Raw genomic sequence first — 12,398 nt, forward strand, 5'->3', positions numbered from 1 at the left:
ATAGCTGGGACCTGTATATAGGTGCTGCATCCATTGTCAAAAGGATGAGCTGATGCCCATATGCGGCTTCACTTTCCACACATATTGTCAGAGCAGTGTGTCAAAGGCTTTCATAATGTCCATAGTTATCAAACCAGGACATTTTAGTTGTCAGCAGAGTAGATATTTGTAACCCTAAAAATTCTAGTGAGGAGAATAGCTATCAAATACATTCCCATTGAGGAGGGAAATAGGTCTGTATGAATGACATGTTTTTTTTATAAACAAGAACACGATCATGGCCTTATTCATAGATGTTTGAAGAGCTTCACTCTAATATGCCTCCTGGAAAACCTCCAGGAGTGTAGGGGCCACCCATTCAAGCCAGGGATTTAATTAGTCGGGAAGGTCATGAAAGCCTCTTCTATTTCCTCAGTTCTGAAAGGAGAATCCAGATGCTGTCTCTGAGCAGTCAACAGCTTGGCAAGATCAATTAAGAGAGTAGGTCATTAATACCACCAGGTGTAGCGAACACACTCAACGGATCCTGTATACAAGGAATAGTTCTTGAGGGCGTTTCAACTTTTGCCAAAAAAGCCAAAGCCTTTCCATTTTTCCTACTTCAAAAAGGGAAGCTGTAAGGTATAATATTTTCTTTAGGACTAGTTTTGTGGTCGCAACCTCTGAGGCACTTTAGGAATTGACTACCTGCAACTGTTTGGATTCAGATGGATCTAACATGTATTCACCCCTACTTAAGTTGCAGAACTGGAAGGGGAAGTCACCATGACTGCAAGCAGCAGCTACAGGCCACCCTTTCCTGAATGCCATGATATTATTAAATAGTCCTCTAGTATATGCTATAATGCATCCCAGTGGGTTTATTAGGACTGGGGAGAAGTGTTTTCCTGCCAAAAAATTGCAAGAATTGGGTTAGGTAAGTAATCTCCATGACCCCAGGTAAGAACTCCTTACTGGCAATGGTGAGTGCATGGTAGATTCAAGTTTGGCAGTAATACTCCTTAACCCCAGGGTGTTGCCTGTCTACATAATTGTAAGCTGTATAATAGGTAAGAAAGTAGGCTGGTTCTGACCAGAGAGGTTGCAGCCTGTCGAGGACCGGGTCAGTTACTGAATGGAAATACCCAATGACAAAAATGGAGGAGTTCAATAAATAATGCTCGAGGAACAGGCAGGGGAAAGTAAACTGAAATCTATATTAGAGGGGGTACTATAGACCAAACAATGTATTCTGATATAATTTCCTCCTGGGTTAGAAACTTTAAAAAGGCCCTTAAATGGTAGACCCGTACGGATCAGCACCGACACACTCCTTGCAAGTAGATACCCTTAAAAAAATTCTGGGGCTTCCATGCTAATACTTTTTGTCCTGAGACTCTTGCAAACACAGAATATTTGCACTATGTACCTTAATTCTAAATATAAACAAGCTAGGCTATTGAATATAATAAGTCCGTGGACATTTAACAGTATGGAGACTATAGCCATTATGTTTTTCACCACCCTTAGCAAACCCCCAGGAAGCAGAAATACAAAAAATAAAATGAAAGACAGCACACTCTCGCCATCATTCAAATAATATTAATAATTTAAAAAAAAAAAAAAAAGTAGAAAACAGTGATAAATTCAATATGGCAATGTGCCATGGTACAGCACTAAGCTTTCCTGCCCAACTGTAGCTCAAATGGAGAGATGGCTGGAAAAAAAAGTTATATTCAAGTATTGGAGGATCTAGAAAGCGATGGGTGAAAACATGGTAGTGATTCTGTCCAAGCCTTCGCTTCCTCTGGTGAAGTGAAGAAATTAGTTTTTTGCTTGGTGTTGTATCCACAACCTAGAACGAAGGAGTATGGTATAGGGCAGACCCAGTTAGCGTAGAGATTGCTTCACCGCCTGAAATGAAAAGCGTTGCTTGCAGATTTGGGAGGCGTATTCAGGAAACAACAGAGCAGCAGCATTATTGATCTTAAGGCGCCATTGCTTTGCAACGGATATATAGTCTTTGTCACGATACTTAAAGAGGGCCTTTACCCATATCTTCAAAATTACAACAAAGGCACTTTTAGAAATGTTTAGTAATGACAATCTACAAACACATACTTCTAGATAATTGCAGGCTTTGTATTCTTTGCATACCTTATTTCTCTTTTCCTCCCCACTCTTCAGGCAGTGGCCATTTTAACTAAGGGCAGAGTAATATATCTTCCTTTACTTCCTGGAACTGTGACACATGTGACTAGGGCATGTAACCATGTACCTCATCTTAGGGGAGGAAAATGCTTTTCTCTGAGATCTCATGGGATTACAGATGAGATTTTCCAGCAATGCTCTGTTTATGTAATCATGCCCAAACATTGCATCCTGGGAAGGTTACATCATTTGTGCCAAAGTGGAAGAAAAGAAAAAAAAAGACTAAGTAAAATTAAAGACTGTTTGCTTAGGTAATGAACATAAGATGATTTCCTATCTGCATGCAGAGCTGTATGCTTATGTGATTTTTAGTCAAAGGGGGGGTAAATGACCACTTAAAATAGTCACACCACTAGCAGACATGGAGGACGCCCAAGGGGAGGGGAGTATCCTTGGCCCTGGTCAGTTATTTCAATGCCAAAGTGATGGGAAAGATAATCTTTGCCAAACTCTGTAAGGAGCCAATATTTCAAGAAGTCAGCAGGTGTTTTTGCTCGAAACACACATTGCCACTCCTCTACATGAAAAAATGTATGCGAGTATGTGTATAAGAAATGCAGCCTTACTATGCTTAGTGCATGAGCATGAGCATGAGCATGTTTTGAAATCCCAGTCCAATAGAGTTAGCTTCTTTGATCTAGGAGTAACCTGTTTTCTCTTTCATCAAATCAATTAGAGACCAATAATTAAATCCACTATATCAGGTACCAATTTACTAAAACTAGAAAAAAGTAAAAGGATTACAAGAGTGGAGTTGTTGATGGAAAACAGATTTCACCATGTTATGGAAACATTAAACAAGAATTCTGATTGGTTGCTAAGGGCAACATCCCCATTATCTCACGTGAACCTGCATGAAAATGAAAATATTCAATAACATCCACTTGCTACTAAAAACAATAACTACAGATTTTATTCAGAAAGCGTAAAAGGAACTACTAACATCAGAATCAAAGACAAATGTGTTTGTAAGGAAAACCACACAAGGTGTTATTTTTATTAAATAAATATATTTACAATACATTCACATTGTGGTTTAATATTAACCCATGTAAAGCAGAAATGGTTTCTAGCCATCCATTACAAGCAGGCACTATAGGGGCAGCACAGTGAACTTAGGTAAGTCTAGTTAATATTTGGTCTCATGCTGATAACATTGTTGCACCGGTATCTATTTGTGCAAACTTACCAAATCAGCACTAATGATATGTATGGTTTGTAATATCAGCCTCCTATAAAACTGCAATTTCATGTCACATGTACCCATCCTGATCATTTTGCTGTATGTAAATGCTTCATACATACTAAGTTCCTATGTGTGCATTTTATAATTAATGACTATGGACCCATCTCCTTCAGATCTGTGTCACTAGACAATGAAGTACAGAAATTTGGAGAAGGGTGTTTGAACCTTTTAGGGCTCATGTTCTAAAAGTCTATTTCCACTTTTGTAGAAGAAATTTGAGAAAACCTACTATATAATCTATATAGATATATATATATATATAGATAGATATATATAATGTGTGTGTTATGTGTTCCCATTCGCACAGTATACCAAAAAAATAATGATTTCTTACATTTTAGTTGTCTGTGTAGAAGGCTTTTGAAATTGTAGAGAGAAGCTTGCAGTCTGTCCAACGTGACAGGAATTCTGGCTTTCCCATTAGACTAGAGACTTTCTTTCCGTAACATACAATGCTGCTAGATCTTTAACCCTTTGTTAGGACAGACATTGTTCATATCTAGATTACAACTGAAATCTGTCAACACAGTACTGACAGGTTTACTAAGGCCCCATTCACACTGAGCGACATTAAAATCGCGCGATTTTGAGCGATATTGTGTGACGAGCGATATTAAGCGACTTGTCGCGCAACTTTTTCCTATTGGGCTGTATGCAATCAGGAGCAATATCGCTCGAAAAAAGGGTCATATTGGAGCGACAAGCTACCAGCAACGAGCTACAAGCGATATTGAGCGGCAAGATGTGAACAGCTCCATTGAAATGGATTGGAGAAGCTACATAGAGCGATATCGCGTGGAAATATGAGCGATATCGCTGCAAAAATCGCTCGATAAATCGCTCAGTGTGAATGGGGCCTTAGGGTAACCTCCCCCACTCCCTTGCATTCCAGAGGAAACGTCAGTTTAGAGAAAACTGGCAATATGAGAAACAAGAAATATATAAACGTCAGTTTTTACCTTTTGATTTTGAATTATGCTATGTGAACATGTAAATGTAACAAACTAGAGCTGAATGGTGCTTTAATAGTTCAAGCAAAGCTGCTCACGGCTTGCCAAAAGCTTGCTGTGCACACTGCTATTATACCCGCTAAAACCTGACCTGACTGTGACCAAGACATTTGGAATTTAAAACAAACAAAATCATATGTATGAAGTATACATTGGGGAATATGCAGACATCACTCCCACTTTTGTATCTAAAAAATGATTTGCTCAAAATTAAGACAGAGTATGAAAATCAATGAGAATCTGCAAATGACACACACAGCTTCAATATAATGATTCCACATATTAAAAGGAAACCGGTCACAAAAGAAAGATGGCAGCTGCCACTGCTGACCTCTTCACAAAATGCTAGTTGCCTGGCTCTTCTGCTGACCCTTTAGCTGCAATACTTTGATTCACTGACCTGCAGCAGGTATACATATAGTGTAGGCACTTCTGAATTTGCTGATCATCTAAGCCAGGTATACACGCTTTCAATTTTGGCCTGTTCTTGATGAACCTTCCAAAATTTGCTGTGAGGGTGCTGCTGTCCGGCACCATTCCGCCCGGCCTATCTCGATCAGCTGATTGAAGAAGCCAGTTGCAAAATTCTTGGCGGAAGAAGCTAGCAGCCAATCAGCTGCTAGCTCTGCTCGGGTATTCTGACATCAGCTGGATGTCAGAATAAAAAGGAAACAGTGGGTGATTCATTCATCAGCGCTCGTAAGCATGGATGGAGTAATCATCAACGCGGTGTATACCCGGTTTAGTGACTCAAAGTACATAAGCCAGCAAGCATTTTCAAAAAGACATTTCACATTGGCTGTCCCTGTATTCTCTCCAGATGGGCTTTTCTTTTATACAGTGGCTTAATTCAAATTTGATAAGCAAGATATTTCCTTCCTGTTGTCTTCTTAATGAGCAATTGCTGGAATGAGGAGTTAGTAGGCTCAGCAGGAAGACATGCAACATTTTCTGCCACAAGAATCAGCTCCTGCCAACACTGCCACATCAAACAGAGAGCCTGCGTCGGTCACACAAACCATTAGTCTGAAAATTCAAAGGACTTGGATTTCTCTTGACGAGAGGAAACGACTGTTTACCAGGAATCCTCATCTGCTTCTCCCATAGAATGAGCTGTGATACTGAAGAAAGACACAAATGATCTTAATAGGCAGAAAGCTGCGTGGGTAGATTCACAATTACACCATTTATACACATTATTCAAAGAGGCCATGTAAGAGCCTTAATGGGATTCAAAGCTGGCGGTTCACTTTTTTATAAATGGTATTCTACTTCTGCACTGTATATATTTGGTCAGATACGGCTCTACAGACAAGACAAACCACCAAAATATTTTCATTCACCTCGCTTCTGGCCCATCTGCTCTTTAAACAAATACGATCCATTTCAAAGGCTAGTAATGGTCCCCCCCCTCCACAGGGGAAGGAGTTTCACAAGGGAAACGATGTATAATTCAGATAGGAGGAGGAGGGTCTGTAGAATGAGAACTTTTTTTTTTCCCTTTTGAAAATCCGTCTCTCAGGATTATAAGATTTGCAAATGGCGTTGTATATACAAAGTACCTGCCTACTTCTGTCCTTTTACTCCAATGGTGTGCGCAAACAGAAAGAACCATTTGTAACAAAAACAAACATCACATTCAATTGCATATTACCGAACAAATGGCTTAATCTACCAAAATCACACATTAAAAAATGTATATGAAACTCTGTATTTAGTAACTAGTGGAACTGCCTTCATCAATAAAAGCTTTCTATAGATGCTGCTTAGAGGTATTTTGCTCAATTCCTCAATATAAAAGCCAAATTATATAAAAATTTTATATTTTCTGGATATCTTGCTCACATGGCTGCTTTTGATCAAACTATATAATTTCAATGGTATTAAGGTCAATGGCTTGGACATGGCTTTTCAAAAATCTGCAATGTCTTACATTTGAGCTACTCTGTTGTTGGCTTGTTCCAGTCTTTGAGACCATGTACTTTGGTTTATACTTTTAATAAAACAACAATTTTGTGAGTTTTAGATCGCAGGCAGGCCACTAAAGACCTTATGTACAATTTTAGTAGACGACCTTAAAGGACCTCAATTATGAAGTACCGTATCCGAGTAAAGGAGAGGTTTGTTTTTTCTCATAACAACCAGATTTTCTCATTTTGTTGACAATGATAAGTGAGGCACCAACTGGTTGCTAGGTTCTGCATAGCCAGATACTTGATTAAAAGGCACTAACACATTTAGGTCTCCCATATGATCACAAACTGCACAGGCCCTGTAGCAGCCTAACATTATTATAATTGTCCTACTGTGATTCACAGTTAGTATGAGGTTTTTGTATTGACATGCAGTACTTTATTTGCTCCATACAGGATACTGTGGCCATTAACTAAATATATCATCACTAGTTTCTCTTGTCTGCCAAAAACTTGGACTGCAAAATATGGCTGTGCAGGTGACATGTGCACCTGAATTTAATGTCATTCCCTTAGGGCAGGGGTAGGCAAACTCTGGCCCTCCATCTTTGATGCAACAACAAATCCCATTGGGTATTGCAAGACTCTGACAGCCACGAGTCCCAGAGGCATGATGGATTGGTAATTTCACCACAGATGGAGGGCCAGAGTTTGCCTAAACCTGCCCTAGAGGTTACTACACCTTCTCCATCAATGACCTAGATTGGCAAAATTCTGGAATTATATCACAATAAAAAATATAGAAAAGATTTATCAAGTAGGATGTTTTTTCTTATTGTAAAAAGAAAAAAATCAGATGACATTTGTGTTAGGTGCATTAAGTTTACTGAACTCTATGGGGAATAAGTCCCACCTGAACACAATGATTGCTGCACACTGCATACAACAGAAGCAGTAAGGAGCCCAACTTCTTTCCTCAAGCAGCACTAATAGAGCAGTGGGTAAAAAGAAATGAGTATATTTCTCTCATATAGCTGTGCTGTCTGGAAACTTGGCCTGTGACAATGGATGGGAAACTTGTATTTAGTGGTGCCTGACTGGTTTGGAAAACACTACAATTAAAGACATTGCTCTCCACTTGGTGCTTCTTCTGAAAACTCTTGCACTTTAAATGTCCATTAAGGTTGCAATATAACTGTAAATAAACGTAAAACATCTACCGATACTCAAAAACATAGATGTCATCTGTCATATTCAGGTGTCTACAGGATGAAATATATGGGATGGTGATTTGAAATTCCAGACAGCTAAGACAATGTGAACCCAAGTTACCAGTATAATGAAATAAATGCTTTACCTTCCATTAGAAAGTTTTTCTACCAAAGAAACATCGTCCACTGATTCTTTTGTGACCTGAAAACCATAAAGTCCATTACAAATCACATAGTTGTGACACTTAACACAGTCATTCTACATGTAATTGAAGGCAAATGCCGAAGACTCCAGACTAGACCACAATGCTACTTTCTGTGGCTGGATGTCAAAGGCTACCACAGAGTACAATCCATATCCCTCGGAGTCAGAAATACTGCGCTCTGCTCAATTGGACAGAATCCAGGCAACAAAGGAAGCTTTTTCTGAATCCTAATAAGAAAGCACTACGTGTTGCTTTTTAATCCCATGCAGGCCCAGGTTCCTGTTTCTTTCTTCTCATAGTAGTCATGTGGACTGCTGTACAGCCTGGCAGCCATGGGAACTCATGAGCATGCTACTGGCAGAGGAGGTGACTGCAGATATGGAGAACAACTATGTCATCTGGAAAGTCAATTTTCTTTGCATTAACAGAGGCATGGACAAGTGGACCCATTTTAAAGGCGCATAGTTCTCATGCGATCTGCTTAATAACTTTGATTAGGTGACAGATGTACTTTAAAGTGAACTGGCACTAAATGATGCTAATGTTAGAACAGTGCAGAGACTTGCAAGTATCATTGTTAGTCTTCCGATTGATCCATGGGGAGATGCTTGGATCCTACACTGGACAGTAGAGGCTCTAGGATATGATAGCTACGTTACATAAACAGGGAGGATTAAGAGCAACATGGCCAGAAGTTGATGCCCCATGTACTGCTTGGGCCTGGGACCCAAGGGGCTCCACAGAGATACAGGGATCATTTTAGGGAATACAAAAGTTAGGAAAGGTGTATGCAGTTTAACACTGTTAGACCAGTTCAGGTCCCTTTATAAAGGAATTGTTCTCTACTTGATGGGAAACAGAGAAGGTCTGGGGATGCCTTAATAAAATATTAATACCAGATCAATACAAAGCTAAACCTCTTATGCTATCTTTTTAACCTTAATGGCACACAGCTGATAAATAAACTCTGACTGAAATAAAATACTGTGCTAAAACGGAGTAATAAAACATAAAGGCATATTTACTGCTCCAATACAATAAGATGTCTTTCATACTATTACTTCTTACTATTGTAAACACTTCTTTACTAAAAGACAAATGGTAGCTGCCTTATCTTGCTCCTTTGCAGTTTCCCTTTTATCAGTGACTAGGTCACTACATTGCACAACAGGTCGAGTGTTGTGGGTTTATGCAGCGGCGTAACAATCGCCATAGTGACCCAGGCGGCCGCTATGGGGCCCGGGCACAGGGGGGCCCGGCCAGGGCCGCTATGGCATGTAAGGGTGCTGGCTGTCACTAACACAGCTCAGCAGCGGCCGCGGCGCATTTCCCTTCCAAGCCGCTGCGGAGCTGTGTCAGTGACAGCCAGCCGCTGCAGCAGATGAGAGCAGTGTTCGGAAAGGAGGAGGAGGCGGGGCCCGCCTAAGAGCAACCCCGCCTCCTCTTACATCACTGGCCAGCGACCTAAGAGCAGGTGGGGCCAGTGATGTATGAGGAGGCAGGCCCGTCGATAGCAGAGGAGGCGGGGACGGAACAGGAGTCGGGGCCCAGCGACCACAGAGGCGGACAGCCCTGACAGGTAAGAGATCTCAGACCCTGCAGAGCCCACTATAGAAAGTCTACGGTGGGCTCTGCATGGCCACTCTCCGGTGGGCTCTGCAAGTGGCATAACTAGCAATCACGGGGCCCCATACAAAATTTTGCTATGGGGCCCTGTAATTTCTAGTTACGCCCCTGAGTTGATGCGTTTCCTTTCATTGTGAATGTGTAGAAAACAAACCATCTGCATGTGCAGCTCACCTTGTCATGCGGCTGTTCTGCTCGATTCTGGAGAAGTAACTGCATGTACTTGTTCAGGGGATTGTCTTCTTCGGGAGTACTTAGTCTGAGATTTTCCTCAGCCCTTTTCACTGCAGTATTTTCTTGTTCTGGCGATATTACTCTTGACTTTACTTCTTCTTGCTCTTCTTGGGATGTTTTAGACTCTACTACAGAGATCTTAAAATACCAGGCACACAAGAACATCGTTTTACAATACTAATTTATCTACTAATCAACAACACACAAAATGTAAGGCAAATTTGATGGTTCAGGGTTTAAACATTCCTCATTGAACACACTACATGAAGCTATCCTGGGCAGATGCCTGCTACACAGATATGAGAGGGTAGATGTTAGTACCCACACTTTGCTGACCCATGGATATACAAAGCACATAGTACTGCAAGGTGTGACCAACATGTCTAGTAGTCATTTAAATGTAAGCTGAAGTTAACCAACTCTCGCTAGCTGCTGCTTTACAGAGCCTGTCCATATACTTTCTTTAGTGTACACATGCTGGCTTCCCTCCCCTGCCTCTCATCTTCTGTCTGTGTATAAAAACTTAACATTTTTTTTGTTTTTGTTTTACTTCAAATGTTCATTTGCATTATGCACTCCCAATTCACTGGGGGACGTGGGGTAGAAAGCAAATTTAAATGTTTAATAAAAAAAAAAAAGTAGACATGTCTTAAAGTGGACCTGAAGTCAAAACATTAAGATTTACCAAGTTATAGTTAGCATATAAAATGTTAATTCCGGCGATGTAATGGTCTGAAAAAATTTATCCTTTGTCTAGATTTTCTCCTGAAAAATACCAGTGCACATTCTGGTACACGAGCTTGCCTAGGTACTCCTTTCTGTAGTGAGATCACCTAAAAGGCACTGTTGCCTCTGACTGCTAGTCTTAGGCCTCATTCACACACAACGCAAGCAAAATTGTATATTGCGTATATACGCGTCTATACAAGCGTATATACGAGCACTATATGCAATCCCAGAATGCATCACTCGAAATGGAATTTTTAATGTGCTGTACGCATGTATACGTGCGTATAGACGCGTATATGCGCATAAACACATGTTAATACGGCGAAATACGCTGCCCGGACGCATCTCTGTTCCATTCCGTTTTTGCGCATATATACGCTACACAAATATACGGCTCTATACGCGGCTGTGTGTATGGAGCCATTTATTTGCATAGGTTGCATATGGTATAATACGCACGTACACGCGTATGAATGAGGCCTTAAAGAGATTGGGTAATGTCACTACTCTGCTGCAGAGGAATCTGCACTGCATGCATCATCCTGCTTCTTCATTCATTCATTCTGTGGATCTGTGCTTCTGAACTTTTCCTGCTGCTTCTTGAATATTCCCCCACCAGTAATCAAATCACCAGTCATCAGAGGACAGTTCTGACATGAGGAACCCTTTTCCTCTACCAAGTTGTCCACCTTCACGCAGAGACACAGTGCAGAGCAAGGAATAGAAAAGGAGAATGCTGGCTGCCGGGGGATTAAAGGATAAAGAAAGTAAAACTACTTTTTAATGATACCCTTGACAAAAACAAGCATTTAACCCTTGCAGTGTGGCAGAAGCCTCACTGCAAGGGTAGATTTCATGGTTAAGCCCATAGTTGTTACAGTCCAAGAAGGCTTAGTGACCAGTAATTTGCACTCTCACTGTAGAGTAGAATAGTAGTTGTCAAGGTTTTGCCATGAAATCAGGCAGACTTTATAATTTAGCTTTACTTTACGAGTACAGAAGGGGCTTTCTGGATAATTAAGGCATTTGCAGACATCTTACTGTGTTGTGTCTTACCGTACCATGTCTGTTTAGAGGGGCCTGCTGCCGACAAGGTATGGCATATATCAGTGGCAGCGAAAGCGTTAAAGGTTTAAAGAGACACTGCCAGTGTTGGGGCCAGCAGCCAATCACTTGCCCAGTATGGGCAAGGTGACCGTGTCCGTTAAAAAAAAAAAAGAAGGAGTACATGTTCAGTTTAAAGTGATATTAAAGCCTACTTTAAAAAAAAAAAATATTTCCTACAAGGAGACCCACCTTTGCTTGAGGCTGTTGCCGTTTTTCTTTAAAAGTTTTTAATTCCTCGTTTTCTAGTGGGTCCCCGCAGCAATCTTCCCCCCGCCCCTGCACGTGTGCCTCCATCGGCTAATGGTGGCACCCGTGCGTGCTCGTGCCTTCATAGACACACACAGCCCTGTGGCAGGCCATGCCCCTCCTCTCCGTCCAACAGTTTGATTGATGGCAGAAGGAGCCTAAGGCTCCTTTGCCATCAGTATCCTCCCCCCGCGTAGCTGACAGGTAAGTGTGGGGGGACTGGGGGAGAAAAATATGCTGGGCCGTTTTTACCCTAATGCGAATGCAGAACAAAAATGTAATATATTGCAGCTTTCCTGACCTTATATATGGTGTCTGTATCTCAAATGTGTTATCGGCTTTCCCATCTATCTACTGTGAACTATGCAACTACTCAACATGTAATGGAGGTAAAGAGAAGGGGAGGTGTTTGTAGTCAAACTCTGGAGAGAACCTTAGGGTGACAAAGCTGCTCCTCCATATATACAGTACAGTGGAGACGCGTTGTCACCCAAGGAGGGGAAGTGTGTTAATGGCACTGTCACTAGGTGAAAATAAAGAGGAAAAAAAAAAAAAAAGGAAAAAAACAAATGGAGCCACATTTAAAAGTAGTATTAAGGTCTGGGTGTTTACCTTAATGCATTCTCTGCATTAAGGTAAAAACAGCCCAGGACCTTTTTATTACCCCAGTCCCCCCCCCC

General features: G+C 41.0%; 1 protein-coding gene across 1 annotated transcript in view; it reads right to left on the bottom strand.

Moving 5' to 3' along the window:
* Positions 1-5,222: 5,222 nt before the first annotated feature.
* The window catches only part of OFD1 (OFD1, centriole and centriolar satellite protein), a 40,759-nt gene continuing 33,583 nt past the window's right edge, over positions 5,223-12,398 (bottom strand). Inside the window, exons 20-22 of the mRNA XM_018565192.1 lie at positions 9,577-9,774; positions 7,717-7,772; positions 5,223-5,567 (exon numbers count right to left, since the gene is read on the bottom strand). Of these exons, the coding sequence (XP_018420694.1) occupies positions 5,522-5,567; positions 7,717-7,772; positions 9,577-9,774 (300 nt within the window). The 3' untranslated portion in view covers positions 5,223-5,521. The remainder of the gene's footprint in view (positions 5,568-7,716; positions 7,773-9,576; positions 9,775-12,398) is intronic.

Source organism: Nanorana parkeri, unplaced genomic scaffold, assembly GCF_000935625.1.
Source record: "Nanorana parkeri isolate BGI_ZX_2015 unplaced genomic scaffold, ASM93562v1 scaffold821, whole genome shotgun sequence".
NCBI classification, from domain to species: Eukaryota; Metazoa; Chordata; class Amphibia; order Anura; family Dicroglossidae; genus Nanorana; species Nanorana parkeri.